General features: G+C 33.1%; 1 protein-coding gene across 2 annotated transcripts in view; it reads right to left on the bottom strand.

Annotated features, from left to right (window-relative positions):
• LOC118186044 (uncharacterized) overlaps window positions 1-18785 on the bottom strand; it is a 219857-nt gene that overhangs the window by 139652 nt on the left and 61420 nt on the right. For both annotated transcript variants that reach the window (XM_085812188.1, XM_085812187.1), the window contains exon 2: window positions 16694-16721. In XM_085812188.1, coding sequence (XP_085668314.1) covers window positions 16694-16721 — 28 coding nt within the window. The remainder of the gene's footprint in view (window positions 1-16693; window positions 16722-18785) is intronic.

Raw genomic sequence — 18785 nt, 5'->3', positions numbered from 1 at the left:
ACATTTGATACTAGCTATACATACACCACTGGCTGGTACGGTTGCGCAACCATACCAGCCAGTACCGTACCACCACTGGCGTACCGTACCACCACCGTACCAGTGCAACCGTACCACCACTGACTGGTACTAGTAGCGCGTGCATATACCTGCATAGTACTTTACTTACAGATTACGTACGTAAAATACTTCACGTACGGACTTTAAAATCTCTCTTAATATAGGACTATCCCGAATAAATTCAATACATTTGACATAAACTTTTACGGGTATCAGTTTTCTATATTATAAAGTATATATTATATAATAATAAACACATGAATAAATCTCATCCAGCAATGCGAACTTCAAATAAATACATTTTTAATTATTTGAATAATTCATAATTTATCTATTATCGTCAAAAGCAATTTGCTTTAAATTTTGAATTTTTTTTTTTTTTTTTTTTTTTTTTTTGTTGTTGTTGTTCATTTTGATGGTAACGCGAGGCCCTTTCAAATGCGGGGTCCGATTGGGCCCAATCGCTCTTTATCCGGCCCTGAAAACATCTACTTTCAGATGAGGGTAAAAATTTGATAGGTCATACACAATTCAATTTTTTTTTCGAAAAATTTACAAAAATTGCTAAAACATACAAAAATTTAAAAGGAAATCAAAAAGTAACTGCGAATTTTATTTGGATTGAACCTAAATTTCGAATTACAAAAGAAGGAATGAAGTGAGTTTAATAAAAAGAAAAGATATTCAGAAACATATACCAAATTCAGTTAACATAAAGGAGCTAAAATTTTGAGAGGTAATTTTTTAAATACTTGGGAGAAAATACTTGCTATACCCGCCTTTGTTTTCGCAATCGTTGGTTTCCCAATTACAGAAGTGGTTTAAATGACGAAAATATTCATATTTTGGAAATATAATTTTAAAAAATTTAATTTTCGAAAAACAGCGAAATCAAACTTTCAGTGCGGTTCCTGTAATTCTATTTGGGAAAGTTTTACATTCATTAAGAAAAAATAACATTATAAGAAGTTTGACTCCGACGCGACAAAAATTTAGCCGAATATTTATTTTTAAAATTTACACTTTTCGATGTCATTTTCAACTTGCCTCAAGGGTTCGGTTAATTAAGTCAGAATAATTCATCAAAATAAGTTTAAATGAAGTGCAGTAGAAAATGTGTAATTTAATAGGCCATATACACTGAAGTGACAAAAGTCATGGGATAGCAATATAGAAATATACAGATGGCAGTAGTATCGCGTAGAAAATGTATAAATGCGAAATGCTTTGGCAGGGCTTTCATTTGTGTTCAATTTATTCATGTGAAGAGGCTTTGACGTGATTATGGCCGCACGACGAAAATTAACAGACTTTGAACGCGGAATGGTAGTTGGAGCTAGACGCATGGGTCATTCCATTTCGGATATTGTTAGGGAATTCAACATTCCGAGATCCACAGTGTCAAGAGTCTGCCGAGAGTATCTAATTTCAGGCATAACATCCCACCATGGACAGCGCAGTGGTCTACCACCTGCACTTTACGACCGAGACCAGCGACGTCTGCGTAGAGTTGTCAATGGTCACAGACAAGCAACACTGCGTCAAATAACCGCAGAAATCAATGTGGGACGTACGAGGACGTGTCCCATAGGACAATGCGGCGAAATTTGTCTTCCTTTGGCTATGCCAGCAGAAGACCGACTCGAGTGTCTTTAGTGACAGCACGACATCGCCTGCAGCGACTCTCGTGGGCTCGTGAGCATATCGGTTGGTCCCTAAACGAATGGAAAACCGTGGATTGGTCAGATGAGTCACGATTTCAGTTGGTAAGAGCTGATGGTAGGGTTCGAGTGTGGCGTAGACCCTACGTAGCCATGGACCCAAGTTGTCAACAAGGCACTGTTCAAGCTGGTGGTGGTTCCATAATGGTCTGGGCTGTTTTTACATGCAATGGACTCGGTCCTCTGGTACAACTGAACCGATCATTGACTGAAAATGGATACCTTCAGCTACTTGGAGATCACTTACAGCCATTCATGGACTTCACATACTCAAACAACGATGGGATTTTTATGGATGACAATGCGCCATGTCACCGGGCCACAATTGTTCGCGATTGATTAGAAGAACATTCTGGACAATTCCAGCGAATAATCTGGCCACCTAGATCGCCCGACATGAATCCCATCGAACATTTATGGGACATAATCGAGAGGTCAGTTCATGCCCAAAACCCTGTACCGTCAACACTTTCACAATTATGGACGTCTATAGAGGCAGCATGGTTCAATATTCCTGCAGGGGACTTCCAATGACTTGTTGAGTCCATGCCACGTCGAGTTGCTACACTTCGCCGGGCAAAAGGAGGACCGACAAAATATTAGGAGGTATCCCATGACTTTTGTCACTTCAGTGTAAGATATTTATGGTGACGACATCAGATTTATTTTTGCAAGATTTACATGTATGAAAGAGGAAATTAATAGCTTTAAATCTTCGAATTAAAACATAAATATAATATAAAAATCGATTTTTGCTAATCTTGGTATTTTAATAGAGGTTACAAGTAACATACAAGAAGGTTACAGCAAAACATTCATCCAGTTTGAAGTATAAAAATCTTTTAGAACGAAATTAAGGTAACACAACAATGCATATCATTATACAGACACTACGAAATGAAACTGACTTTTACAATAAAACACGTTTCAGAAACTAACCATTGGAAGAAAATAGTTTAAGTTTACAATACAGCCAATAGATGGCAGCACTACAGACCCATGAATTGCTGACCAAGGATAAATATTAAGCGAACTGTAACTCGTCTCAATTTTGTAAACACTGCTATATTACTCAAAGCATTGAATACTTAAGAACCTTTCAAATTAAGATATATAGACGTTTTTGCTTCGGCAATTTTCATAAACGTTTTCCACATAATACATTAAAAACATGATAATGATAAAAATGTGATAATACATGATAAAAATGTAAGATAATTTTTTGGAAACTTCCAAATATTTTATTTTATACAAAGGAAAATTTTCAAAATGCCTAGGTTTGTTTAGGTTTTGGAAAAACAATTAGTTAGTTTGCTGTTAATTATAAACCCATGTAGTGCTGATTTGGTTTATTTCCTAATTTACTAATAATTACTTAATTTAATATGATAATTTTTTTTTTCTGTTGCACCAACAACAATATTTTAGATTTACGAAATTAGTAAGCAAAAAAATGTTTTCTTTTTACCCAGTAGTACAGCTATAAAAATAAATTGGTAAAATAAAGTACTCATAAGAAAATGCACTAGACAGAGTTGAAGAGTTCCTTCATAAAGCTAATAGAAAATTCTTTGAAAAAGCAAAAAATTGTTCTCATATGAAACACTTGAAGTATTCGATTACCAGATCTTTGCAGAGGACGCACGTATTCGACCGCTTGCGGCCTTCACCGCTCGAGATTCGAACTTCCCTACGTAACTTTATCACGAGTGCAACGTCGCTGTATATATGTATATGGACTTTTTTGCCGTATTTTATTTTATACTCTTTTCATTTTACTTGCATGTATTTTATTATTCTAATAAATTGTATTGTATCAGCTTATTTGTATAACTTTATTATGACATGTACCTATCATGAACAACAGAACAAGTCTGATTTTCAAAACTGTTGCCACCAAATATTATCACCCTGTGTTACATTTAAAGAAATTAAATAATGAAGAATCTGCATAAATTTATGTATGTTTTCGCACTGTGATAAATCAACGGTACCTAAAGCTATTCAGTTTTGAATAACGTAATCCTCCACCGAATATGGACATTTAGAAGCCCAAATTTGGAATTTGCTTTATCATCTACTTCGTATTTTGTAGCGCATTTATGAGTTTTTGATTAAGAAACTCAACGATTTCAAAGCGAGCAATGGCAACACTGTACGGGGGGGGATATCTCCAGGCCGCGGAAATTCTAAAGATATGCTCATTTTAAATTTATTATGCGATATTGCTGTTGAACTGAATTTTATGGCTTAAGTGCGAAAAACATGATATTTAATAAATAAACGTAACACACAAAATGTTAAAAAAACGCTCCTTTGGACGTAAATTAAAATCTGAAACCTTTCAGATTTTCTTTATTATTATTATTATTATTTAATGACGAACTTCCTGGTTGATCATCACTTTGATCATCACCTGGTTGATCATTACCGATCTCGGACGGAAGAAAATGTTTATGCAATAATAATTCTGCTTCACTTAAACGGTGTTTTACGAACTCCATTATTTCTCAGTGTACCGTACAGGTCAACATGATTAGTGCATAACTACTTCTTTATTACGAATGATTTCCAAGAAACAACACCGATTTTACATTAAAACTAGTAAATCCTAGATCGGTCGCATATATAAAACCAAATAGGTGTGACCAACGTGAGAAATTTCTTTCTGAATAAACGAGGTTCATCCCATAGCGTCCATCTTCGCATTTCAAAGCCTCTTTCATGTACGGATTGATCACGGTGTTCGATTTTACGGATCAGTTCACGCGAATTTGCTTGCTTGAAATGGCAGCACAAAAGCCAACGAAAATAGACATTCTTGTAGGAACTCGTCCTCTACGTGTCTGACAATGACACAAGAGTTACAGCCCAAAACGGACCACGTCGTTCTAATCTAGTTATAATATTTCACGGTCAGTTCTCGAATCCTTAACCTAGTTTTGATTATTTCAAAAATAGATAGAAGCTATATTTTCAGATAACTTACTAGGTTTATGATGTTCGCCATCAAAAAGCAGTAAACATGTTTAGTTTAGAAATAAATAACTGTTATTAATATCATTTCAAAATTTATTTATTTGAAGAAAGAATTTTATATGGCTTTTTGGTTAATAGATGTCTTTCAAGTACGTCTCTAATCTAAGTATTTAGTCTAATCAAAGTCTATTTTATTGTCTTTTCAGTTCAAAGTATCAATGTTTAGTTATCTTAGTAAGATGGCTTTATAAAACTTTTTTTTTTTTTTTTTTTCTTTTTATTATTACCGTTTTATGTGCTAATTTTACTCATTAAATATTACGCTGTTTGCAATTACGCCACGTAAAATTCGATTCAACAGCACAATCACAAAATATTTAAAAACACCATACCTTTAGAACTTCCGATAAACAGTCTCGCGCCCTGGAGATAAAAATGTTTTACTCCGTGCAGTGTTGCCACTGTTTGTTTTGAAATCGTTGAATTTGTTAATAAAAAATTTCTTAAAGTTTTAGATAATACGAAAAATAAAATTCAAGCTTCCAAATGCACATGTTTGGGTGGAGGACAACGTTATTCAAAATTTAATGGCTATAGGGTACCGTCGTTTACTCACATCGCGAGGAACATATATACATTGATACAGATTCTTCATTATTTAATTTCTTTTAAGATAACAAAGATAAATTTTTTTCGTGGCAACAATCTGAAAAGTGACTCGCCATTTATAGTATAAGATGCTATATCTCGTTTCGATACTAATAGCCCATTCGGGCTTTAAAAAAAATCTATTTTAACAATTTTAGTAAAACTTGGGAGTATCACTTAATGGCGTTTCGACGACACACTTTTCAGTTTCCGGACGAAATTCAGTGTTCCGTGTTTGGCATTTATCTGTGTTGTTAACACCTGAAATAGGTCTCTTCTATCTCTACATTTGCTTTAATAAAAAATGTTTAATATCTTGGAAAATATTTATACTGTCTGGAAATCTAAAAAAAAAAAAAAAAAAAAAAACCCGAAAGTTTTTAGATTTTATATTGCGCCCAAAACATTTTTTTAACGTTTTGTGTGTTACCTTTATTCAATAAATATCATGTTCTTCGTCCTTAAACCATAAAATTTAATTCAACAGTAATATCGCAAAATAATTTTAAAATAAGCATATTTATAGAATTTCCGATACACAATCTCGCACGCTGGAGTTTTTTTTTTTTTTTTTTTTTTTTTTTTTTAATTCCGTACAGTTTTGCCATTTTTCGCCTTAAAATTCTTGAGTTTCTTAATCAAAAATTCGTTAAAGTGTTACAAAATATAAAATCGATAATAAAACAAGTTTCAATTTCCAAATTCGGGCTTCCAGATGCCCATATTCAGTGGAAGATAACGATATTCAAAATTCGATGGCTCCAAGTACCGTCGTTTTATCACAATTCGAGAAACATACATACAAATTGATGCACATTCTTCATTATTTAATTTCTTTAACTATAACACTGGTCGATAATATTTGGTGGCAACTCTTTGAAAAGTGAAACGACATTTATACGGCACCCACGCAAAATGCCAAAACGGAATTAATAGCCTATCTGGGCTAAAAAAATTAAACTGTTACTCAAATATCTTTTACAAAATTTTATTGAGAAAAATCAACCTCAAGTTTCAAGAATTTTAATTATACACTTCCTTTAATAAAGAACATTTATATGTTCTTTATAAAACGAAATATCACTCTAAAAACTCTATTCTAAAATTTCTTTTTTTATTATTCTTTTTTAGCCCAGCATAGAAGGTCTATTCATTTCGTTTTGGCATATTGCGTTGATTCACTATAAATGTCGGTTCAATTTTCAAATTGTTGCCACCAAATATTTGAGCCCTGTGTTATATTTAGAGAAATTAAATAATGAAGAATTTGCATAAATGAACGTATGTTTCTCGCATTGTGATGAAACGACGGTACCTAGAGCCATCCAATTTTGAATAACGTACGTTTCCACCCGAATATGGGCATCTGGAAGCCCGAATTTGGAATTTGTTTTATTATCTATTTCGCATTTTGTAAAACTTTAACGAATTGGTCATTAACAAACTCAATGATTTCAAAACGAGCAATGGCAACACTGTCCGGGAGGGGTTAAAAAAATTATCTCCAGCGCGCGAAATTGTGTATCGGAAATTCTAAAGATATGCTCATTTTATAATTATTTGGAAATATTGCTGTTGAACCGAATTTTATGGTTTAAATGCGAAAAACATTACACTTAATAAATAAAGGTAACACACAAAACGTTAAAAAAAGTCCCTTTGGTAGTAATGTAAAGTCTGAAAGCTTTCAATTTTTTCCCTTATTTTTAAAGTTAAATTAGATATGTTTGTGTTAGTTCATACAGAACTAACACAAACGTATAATAGTTTTCTGACCTTCAAAACAAGGAAGAGGAATATTATAACAATAAACAATTCTTCAGGTGACTCTGGATGTAGCATATTTTATTTCTTCTTTGTCGTTCATCTGCCCTTCTCAATCGTCTGCCAAAACATCACGAATCCAATTTCGAGTAGAAACGGATCAATTGGTAAAAAAGAAAAGGAAAGAAAAACTTACACTCGCATGTTTTTTCTACGGAAGAATGGTTAGACCAAGTTCACGGGAACCAGACGAACAATCAAAATGTGTCTGCTCTACGGTTTCTGTAGTCGATTTAATTGGCTTCCAACAAGACGGTGGAAACATGATTTGGCACGTGATAAAAGCGCTGGGACAGTACTCAATGAAATATTTTCCCTAAGAAGGGAGGAAGGGACGTGGCTACAAATAATTTCTTAATGTGATCTTGTCTTTCGCCAGTAACAAATAACAGTGACTAAAATTATGAAAGACCATGGGAAACAAATTAAAAAATTCAAGATCAAATTAAGAAGAAATGACGTTAAAAAAATTAGTAGTGCCTTGTAAGTTAAGAAACAATTTTTTTTTTTAAATCCAAAGGGGCAATTTGCCCAGAAGGGCTATTAAATTCGTTTTGGCATTTTCCGTTGGTTCACTTTTCAAATTGTTGCCACCAAATATTATGAGTCTTGCATTATATTTAAAGAAATTAAATAATAAAGAATCTGCATGAATATATGTATGTTTCTCGCATTGTGAAAAAACAACGGTACCTAGCGACATGAAATTTTGAATAACGTAGTCCTCCATTCGAATATGGGCATCTGGAGACCCAAATTTCGAATTTGTTTTATCATTTATTTCCTGTTTTGTAAAACTTTAACGAATTTTTGATTAGCAGCCTCAACGATTTTAAAATGAGCAATGGCAGCATGTAGGCGAAAAAACACTTTTATCTCCAGCGCGTCAGATTGCCTATCGGAGATTCTAAAGATATGCTATTTATAAATACTTTTAGCCCAAACGGGCGTTACATCCTCTCGAAACGTCTACAGGCCCAAAATGGCTTGGTCTGCGCCCGGTGAGCCCGTCGGCAGCATCGCAAAACGCAATTTGACTAACAAAAAGATCATGCTTTGTATCTGGTGGGTTTGCTATGGTCACAAAGAGTATCTGGGAAAAGGTAAAACCCTCGACAGTAAGGTTTACAGCGTGATGCTAGTCCGTGTTGACGCTGCTATCATGGAAAAACGTCGAAATGAGTTCTGGCGTAAAAAGGTAATGTAAAGGTACGGACTTCGAATGGGATCTTTTGCCACAACCACCATATAGCCCCGACATCACTCCTTCGGACGTCTACCTTTTTTCAGACCTGCAGCTACATCTTGCTAGTGCTATCTTCCATTCTGCATAGGACGTACGAAATGAGGTTGATGTGTTTTTGGACTGGCGGCCACCAAGTTTCTGGGCCGAAGGCTTTGAAAAACTACCAAAACGTTTGCAGAAAATTATAGATTTGAGTGGTGATTATTAGCCGCAGTAAATGTGCAACGTTCATTTTTTTTTTTTTTTTTTTTTTTGTCCAAAGGCTCAATTTGCCCAGAAGGACTATTAATTTCGTTTTGGCATTTTGTGTTGATTCATTACATGAAGGTTAAAACTCCACGATTCACCTTTTAAATTGTTGCCACCAAATATTAGAGCCCTGTAATATATTTAAAGAAATTAAATAACGAAGAATCTGCATAAATATATGTATGTTTCTCGCATTGTGATAAAACAGCGGTACCTAGAGCCATCAAATTTGAATAACGTACGTTTACTCCCAAATATGAGCATCTGGATGCCCAAATTTGGAATTTGAAACTTGTTTTATTATCTGTTTCATATTTTGTAAAACTTTAACGAAATTTTGATTAACAAACTCAACAATTTTAAAGCGAGCAAGGCAATTCTGTACGGGGAAAAAAAATTATCTCCAGCGCACGAGATTGTGTATCAGAAATTCTAAAGATTTGTACATTTTAAAATTATTTCGCGATATTGCTGTTGAACTGAATTTTCTGGTTTAAATGCGAAGAACATAGTATTCAATAAATAAAGGTAACTAACAAGACGTTAAAAAAACGCCCCTTTGGGGCGTAATGTAAAATCTGGTGAAAGCTTTCAGATTTTATTTTTATTTATTTTTTTTATTCTTATTTTTTTATTTTATTTTATTTATTTATTTTTTGGCGGAAAACTTTTTTTACAACAAGACACATATCCATAGGTTACATGTTTTTTATATGGTATTCATTTTCACGAAAAATAACACATCTAAAATATTGTCTCCATTAGCTGATTTAAATGGGTATAAAAAAGTACTTTTTAACCTCGTGTTCTTTCCGTTTCATTTTAATCGGTAATTAAAAATGCAGCATTTCTTTCTTTCTTTTGTTGAAAATGAATACAATGAAATCATCTTAAATTTATCTTTTGTGGAATGGCAACAAAATGTTTTTGTTTACTTTTGAATTCTTAACGGCAGTTGAATAAAGATGTGAATGTGTTATAGCTCCGATTTTACATTTAATTCAACCTAAAACGCAGTATGTAAAACTGGCGATAGGAATTTTATTATTTTAGGGCCACATGCTTTTCCCAATCCGCTGCTATGGAAATGGCGACTACAGAAGAAAACAGCAAAAATTTCTTTATAACTGAAATTTAATTGATCGTTCTCTGAGACGTATATTAACAAACGGTCAGAAGAACAAACTAAAAATAGATTCTCAAAAGTAATCAAAGAATAAAAGCGAAACGTGGAGACATGTAACCGTAACAAGTTATTTACGCGGATCACGTTCGAACATTTTTTTCTTCATGACCAGGAAATAAAGGTGGTAAAAGAAGCAAAAAGAAGAAGAAAAGTCAAATTCCTTTCTTCAGGGTTGAATTCCGGATTCAGCTTGTTTGTACGGGGTAGTAAAACCTCGGAGGCAAAAGCAATTTTCTCTTATGGATAAACGTATTTTTCGCAAATTAAAGACAATTCCAAGTAAATTTACTTAGCGGATTCTGCGGATGGTTGAACAGGTAAATGTGCTTTGGCAACCGAAGCATCATGCCTAAAATTCCACGACGACAGTAGTTTATACAAATAGCTGCAGGACCTTAAAGGATCATCAAAAATGCATTGAAATATCGTTTAATAATTTTGAAGCAAATATGGTAAATCGTGCAGGCTAAATGATAATCTCAGTATCATTTATTCTGATGCTTAGCTACAAGAAACATAGTTAAAATAAAATAATATTCTCCAGTACTTCTACTGAAGCTTTTTATTGGACGCAATGTCTTTATAAGAAAATGATTCCTATAAAAACTTCTTAAACAGAATTCGGCGCATTTTTTCCCCCGAATTTAAGAAAGAAGACAATAAAATTTTTTTTTACTTGTTCGAAATAAAGGCAGTATTGTAATCGCGAAAAATTCAGGCTATAGTATTTGGACGAAAATATCCATTTTGACCGCTCTCGGGTCCATTCGTACGATTTGTTTTGCCTTACAGACAGTACGTATGGACAACTCTCCTGATAGGGTGGCGCCCAACCTCAGGACAAACCGGCTGTACCGGCTGTACGTATGGACAGAATAAAGAAAATTTTTTTCCAAAACAGATGGTAAAATAGATTTAAAATAGTTTTTTTTTTTTTTTTTTTTTTTGTTGTTGTTGTTGTTGTTGTTTGTTTGTTTGTTTGTTTGTGTGTATGTGTGTGTCTGTACGTATGTATTTTCGCATAACTCAAAAACGAGTTGCCTTAGAAGGCTAAAATTTGGTATATGGAACTGCTAAAACAAATTTCGGTACTTTTCCGTTTCGCCGGCGCAAATCTCGCCAAGCAGACTTTATTGGCGACAACATACATTATACACACAAAAAATATTAAAAAAATGTTAGTCCTAAGAATTCTTTTTTTGAAAGCATAAACATTTTAATATCGCTTAAAATTTTATAAAAAGCCAATAAGTAAAGACAAATTTATAAAAAGACATTAATTTAAGAATTTACTATGCTTTCTTGGTTCAACATCCTGTTTCGCCGGTTCATATCACGTGACCCCAAGCGATCTCATCTCACGTATACTACTCTACAAAAATATAATGCTCTCAGTAATTATCTACATTAATTTCAAGTTAAATCTTAATTTGGAACACAAGTTTAAATGCAAGAAATACTTCAATTCGTACGAATAGCTTACTCAGAAATTATGTAAAACTGCAGTAAAACTTCGCTAATGCATTCTTATTAGAATTGATGAATTTAACCCTTGACTTTACCTTTTCTATATTTTCGGCTTCGGGTAAGCGCTGTGATTGCATCCTAATTGATTTAATTGCCGAAAATGGCCTTAGACATAAAACTGAACTATTTGAATGAGGCGTAAAAGGTTACCAGCGAGAATATTCCGTTTGGCATCGGTTGTACCATTATTGGCGACTTTATCGCTTGCGCCGGCAAAACGGAAAAGTACCCAAATTTCATTTTAATTAGTTAAGTATCTATTTCTTTGTCAAAGTTAAAATTTTCATAGAAGTACTAAAAAGTTTTCCTTTTGGTTTCAACATTCCATCTTTACTTCCAGTTTTCAGCCTTTAAGCGATTACTTTCTCCCCAGGGTATTTTTGTTCCGCCAATGAAGCAAAAATTACAGGCCTATACCGTCACTACTGTAACAATCTTATTCATAGTATCGATTGTGTTCTAAATGAAAGTGATAGAAATTTTTAATTACTTCTTGTGAGTTTTAATTAAGTCTTTTCACTAAAGTTTTATAATTTCACTTACGTTGTAAATTCTTTGGATTATGTGCTATTTGCTTACAGGTAAAATTTTGATTTGAGTTTCTCACTAATGGATTTGATTATTTTACTTACGTTTTCAATTAGAATTCTCTTTATTTAAGGTACAAGATTCTAATTCGAACTTACTTTGTTTTTCCTTGCTTTGGGGTAGGAGCCAGAATTTTCGGGTGAACTATTATGATTAACATACATTGAAATGGTTCATCGGCTAATCCTGGATATAGAAAAGCAAGGATTTTTGTGGAAGAGAGATTTCAATTGATTTCAATATTCCTCCTCCTGACGAAGTGGCATCGAAATTGATTGAATTCCTCTTTTATTATGTTCTTTATTTCGGTAATTTTCCGTTTCGCCGGCGCAGGCGATAAAGTCGCCAATAATGGTACAACTGATGCGAAACGAAATATCCTCGCTAGTAACCTTTTATGTCTCATTTTCAAAACAAATCGCAGCCATTTCTAATCAGATTGATTGTTTCTTTCAATACTGGCATACAATTACATAGGATTTTTACCAGATACTTCAATTTTATGCCCTAAGGCCATTCGTGGCAATTAAGTTAATTAGGATGCAATCACACCGCTCACCCGAAGGCGAAAATATAGAAAAGGTAGAGTCAAGCGTTAAATTCATCAATTCTAATGAGAATGCACTAGCGAAGTAAAGCACTGCGGTTTTGCATAATTTTTGAGTAAGCTATTCGTTCGATTTGAAATAATTCTTACATTTAAACTTGTATTCCAAATTAAGATTTAATTTGAAACTAATGTAGATAATAACTGACAGAATTAGATTTTTGTAGCATAGTTTACGTGAGACGAGATCACTTGGGGTCACATGATATGAAGCGACGAATCAGAATGATGAACCATGAAAGCATAGTACATTCTTAAATTGTCTTTTCACAAATTTATTGTCTTTATTTATTGGCTTTGTACAAAATTTGAAACTATATTAAAATGTTTATGCCTTCAAAATAAAAAATTCTTAGAACTAACATTTGTTAAAATTTTTTATGTGTATACTGTGTGTTGTCGCCAATAAAGTCTGCTTGGCGAGATTTGCGCCGACGAAACGGAAAAGTACCCTTTTTTCTTTAAATTTCATTGATTGGTAAAAGTTTACAATTGGGTGCCCCTTGTTTTTTTGGCGATTCTTTTTTGACGCCAAGATCGGAGCCAGGAAAGCACAGTTTCAAGATGGCCGCTACACAAAACCAAAATAAGAAGTCAAAGAATTGCTGAAACTCGGTGTCCATGTAAACATCGATCTATTTTCACTTAAAAAACATCAGAGAATTGTACAGACTAGAAACTGCGCACTGCCTTAACTTTGTGCATGAACACATCGATCTATTTCCATTCGGAACCTAAACCCAAAATTTTGAGAACTGAAACTTTTCTGTCCTAAACCAAAAATCTTCCTCTTGACGATGCGCACTTTTAGCGTCACCTTCTGTGCTACTTGGATGCAATTTCGCTGTGCTCTCTTCCTATCGCAACAGTTTCAAAAATGCAAATGTTTAGGAAATAGACGTGATCAGAGTATTAAGTTAAATTGTGGCCACAATTGTTAATTTAAATAAAAATGGAATTTAAACCGCCTCAATTGACAAGTTCCCTCTTCGAATGGATCTACGCCATCAACATTTGCTATGCCAATTCTTTTTTTTTTCAAGTGTTTCGAAGGCATGTAGGAAAAATCCTGGTACATTTGAGATTCACTTATTTCGGTTTTGTATGAAGTGAAATATAAATTTGTTTCTTTTTTCGGTTTTTTATCTCGGGTTTACCGAGAGAACGAAACACGTTTTCGAAGCACATTAATCAACTTTTATGAAGCTTTAATTCATTTTCCCCTGATGAGTTCTGAATTAAAGCTTCAATAAACGGATTTTTATTATCTTGTATATATTTTCCCTTTTCTCATTTTTAGTTTTCGAGTTTGTACTACTACGATCATTTTTATTTTGAAATGTTTTGATTTTATGTTTAACCCTATAAGGTATTTCTCCCACTTTCTTGGCATGCCTTCGTGGTGTGATCGTCTGCACGCTCAGGGCGTAATTGAGAGGTCCGTGGTTCGATTCCCAAAGAAGGCGTTTACTATTTTTCATCTCTCCTGCTTCCATAAAACACCTAATGTCTCTACAGTGGCGCCCAAACTAAAAGGGTGTTGGATGATGATTCTGCTTACCCAGGATTTGGCGACTGGGGGTTTTAGGGGACCCAAAGTCGCCCTTAAAAAGGGGGAGTATATAAGGTACTTTTCCCACCTTCTTGGCACGTCTTCGTGGTGTGGTGGTCTGCACGCTCAGCGCGTAATTGAGAGGTCCGCGGTTCGATTCCCGGTGAAGGCGTTTGCTATTTTTCATCTTTCCTGCTTCCATAAAATAATTAATGTATCTACAACCCCTTTAAAAGGATGCAATTATTAATACTGTTCAGGAATCGCCTTGCTTTGACGCCAATTTACTTTTAATTTCAGATGCTTTAACTTTAGCACGCTGGGCCGGTATTCCAGAGGTCCGTGGTTCGATTCCCGGCGAAGGCGGTTGCATATTTTTCATCTTTTCTGCTTACAATCAACCTAATGACTCTACAAGTTTAGATCTTCTTTTGATTTTGAAATACTTTTTAAATTTTAAAATACGTATAACTTTTGTTTTTACTTTTTGTATTTGAGTTTGAAAATGACAGTGTCGTGGATATATCTTCTAAAGAAAGCATCCGTTTTTAGTCTTTCTAGTTTAGTTTAGTTGTGTGAACAACTTAAATTTAAAACATAATATACTAATTTATTTCTTTAAAATTGTTTTTTCGGCTTTCTAATATATTTATCTTTATTTTGATAGCTAATATCTTTATTTTGATAGAGTGTTTTTCATGACTTATGAATTATTGGCTTTAGCAGAAATTTAATGTTTACTTGGAAGAAAGATGAAACACTCTCACTTTTTTTAGTTGTTGTTAATTGATGGTAGATTGGTTTATCCCCTTTCGATTAATCAGTGATCAATGACAATAACTACTTTTTCAATACATAAAAATTTTAACTTTTGATTTTGGTATTTTTGTGGTTAAGGATTTTCCTTACAAATTTTGATGTTCTTTAAGCAGTAGAGGTTTAGAAAATATTAATTTAAAAAAAAAACTAATTAAAATACTGACTAAAATTTTTTAATTGAATTTCTGTTCCGTGGAGATGGTATATGAAAACTTTTCTAATTATAAATTATATATATATATATATATACTGATCTTATTTATATTATTTTCTATATTATTTTTATATTGTCTTTGATTTGTTTTTACAAAGTTTGCATTATTTATCTTATTTTGTAATCTTCTATGTTTATTTCAACTTTACTTTGAATTCGATTTCATAATGACAATTTCCAATGTTTAATTTCTACAAATAAAATAGTACTCAAATGCATAAACATGAAAGTGTCAGTCCCCGTTAAAACATTATTAACATTTTGCTTTCAAATTACTTCAAAACATCTTTCAAAATATAACTTACCAGTATGGATTCACACTTTTAAAATAATTCTACTTTAATTAAATTTAGGAGATAATATAATCAATTAATCAATACTGTTTAGGAAATAAATTATTATTAACTAACTTTGCAGCAATTGCGCAAGTAGTAATAACTTGTATTCGCACTAAATGGATTTAAGATCATACAACATTATATATATATATATATATATATATAATATATAATTTAGAATTAATAATTATTATAAATATATATAAATTAATAATATAAATTATATATATATAACCATCTCCGTGAACTCACTATTTTTATTCTTATATGTTAGTAAAGTGCACATTTTTTGCTTTCAAAGTAGTTTAATTATGTTTTGGTTAAGATCTGTATGCCTTTAGTTAATTTGCATGCATTCGTTGTAGAATTAACAAGAACTTAAAAGTTGTTCTATGCCTAACGAAGGCAGCATTTGTTTACATTTGAAATTCTTAGTAGAATAGTGAGTTAAGTCAGTTGTTGCACCAACTACAGTGTCCTTCTGCCCAGTGAGACCAGAAGTTAACTTTCAATATTTGGGCACCGAAACTTTTGTCTTTCTGCCCGTTGACCGAATTGTTTGTTTCGGCATAGATACTCAATTTTGATCGCAAAAAGTTGTTTTCTTCAACTGTTTTTAACTGTGTTTGGTATTTTAGGTGTTCCTATATTTTAGAATTTTTAATGAAGATGTTTTCAGTTTATATCTATTTTTGCCTTGCCGCGAAATGCGAACTGAACTGTTTGAATGACAAATATATCTAATGAAATTCGTGGACATATGTTTAAATGAAGCGCGGACATATGTTTAAATGAAGTTTAAATAAAGTGTGTATAATTTAATAGGCCGTGGAAGGAAGTCATGTGGTATCTACATAAGATATTTTTTTTTTTTTTAAATCGTCGAAAGTTTCTTGTTCCAGAGTCACGTCGGAAAGAAACCGATCACTTTCGTTTAAGAAAATTAAAAAAGGCACTTCAAAAAGCCTGCCTAGATACGTCTAAGGAACCGAGGCCAATATGAATAACAAATATGTACGCTTGATGAAATTACATAAATCATTATTTTAACAATGCAATATATTTTGAAAGCGAAGGTCTCACAAAATGTTCCACATTCACCAACAAGATAAAAGATTTCGAATAATGAACTTACCATCCGGGCACTTCAGTATCTCGTTCGCCTGCAAGGAAGAAAAAAAAGCCCACATTTAGTCAGAGATAAACAATACTATCATAAATCAAATTAAATCAAAAGTGGACATACAATAGTTTTATTGTACGACTGAGCTAAATGGGTCAAGCATCTATTTTTTACGATCCGTAGAATGTGGTCATATGCATGACCATCTACTACGAAGCCATAATTAGGTTTTTCATTTCGGAAGATTTCTGGTATCTCGCTTTTATTATAAACGGACAAGAAATTTCACTTTTGTTTCCGCAATTGGAGTTTACGTGGTATTTGAGATTACAAAGCGTGGAAAGAGTATATTTACCACTGTTTATTCTGCTTTGAATAGAGGAAATAGGATAAGGAAGTAGATAAAACGGATTTCATTCATTGAACCCGCTTTTAGTTGCGTTATGCCTTTAGACCCATATATACATGTAATAATAAAATTCCATAGTCAAAAATACACTTAAAATTCTAACTGTATGTTTTTTTCATTTTTAATGGCGACGGTCTCTTATTTGAAAGTACGTGGAATTAAATCCACAGCCCCGTAGTCAAGTTGTTTTTCCCGCCTTTTCTACACGTACAGCTACAGAATGTTCTGGAGATATTTAAAGCGAACTGGAATGGCTGACGAGGCTGACGTCATTTCTTGGAAGCTCCGCCTTTCCAGAGGCTATAAAAGGACTCGCAAAGGAATATCGGGGTCTTTTCTTTAATGTAACGATGCAGTAAACTTCATACAAAAAGTTATTAGTAATTCTTTTTTATTTACTCCGGAGATCTGATTTTTTGTAACTGCTATTTCTCCTGAATAATAATAAATGGATCCTGTTTTTTAAACTTATCGTCTGATACTTTGAGCTACAACTAAGTCTATGATTCTAATTTTGTTTACAATTGGCAATGAGCATTTTAATGATTATGCAACTGTCCTTTGACTTCGAAGGTGTTCTTTTTTATAATTAAAGTTGTTTCCTTTGCGACATTCGAAACATTCCGTTTTTTCCTTGGGTTCGTACTTTGAACAATTTTTCTCCTTGAAACCAAATCTTTTACCTTCCTTATTGACAGTATTAGCTGTCGTTGTTTTAGACACCGAAAAATCATGGCTTTCACAGCTTTTTTTAATAACTAAATACTAATAATTTTTTTTTCGGAAAGAGCACAAACATAGTCTTCCGTCCATTGCTTCATTAAAAGCGCCATTTTGCATGAAAACAAAATTGTTAAATAGCAGACGATAATTTATATTTTCAAAAATATAGTTGCAGTTAATTTTTTTTTTCCAAGCAGGCAAATTTTTATTATGGCAAAGCAAAGTCATCTAAAAAGTGTGCGAAAAAGCCTCTGTATTTTCCCAGATTTACCTACTATGATTTCTCACTAATGATTCTTAACAAATTAACATATTTAACAACCTATAATTTAAAGAATTAATTTTAATATGAGGTACTATGCAGCCAAAGTAGTGTAGGAAAGCGGAAAAGAAACACTTTTCCCGCACTTTGCAAAATAAAACTGTTTCAGACAAGCAAACAAAACCTGAAAGGTTTCAGATTTTTATATTATGTCAAAAGTTTTTTGTGTGTTGCCTTTATTTATTAAATGTTCTTCGCACTTAAACCAGAAAATTCAATTCAGCGACAATATCGCAAAATACTTAAAAGAGCATATCTTTAGAATTTGCGATACACAGTCTCGCGCACTGGAGATAAAAATGCATTTCCCTCGAAGGGCGTTGCCATTGCTCGCTTTAAAATTATTGAGTTTCTTAATCAAAAACTCACAAATGCTTTACAAAATATGAAATAGATAATAAAACAAATTTCAAATTCTAAATTTGGGTTTCCAGATGCCCATATTCGTGTTTAGACATACACTATTCAAAACTAGATGGTTCTAGGTACCGTTGTTTTATCCCAATGGAAGAAACATACATACACTTATGCAGAGTCTTCATTATTTAGCGTCTTTAAATATAATACAGGGCTCTAATATTTGGTGGCAACAATTTACAAAGTGATTCGCCGTTAATAGTGAATCAACGCAAAATGCCTAGAACGAAATT

This window comes from Stegodyphus dumicola, chromosome 2, assembly GCF_044657685.1.
Source record: "Stegodyphus dumicola isolate Sdum_Otavi_A_Nest chromosome 2, ASM4465768v1".
In the NCBI taxonomy this organism is placed as follows: domain Eukaryota; kingdom Metazoa; phylum Arthropoda; class Arachnida; order Araneae; family Eresidae; genus Stegodyphus; species Stegodyphus dumicola.
This window is presented reverse-complemented; position numbering and strand designations above follow the sequence as displayed.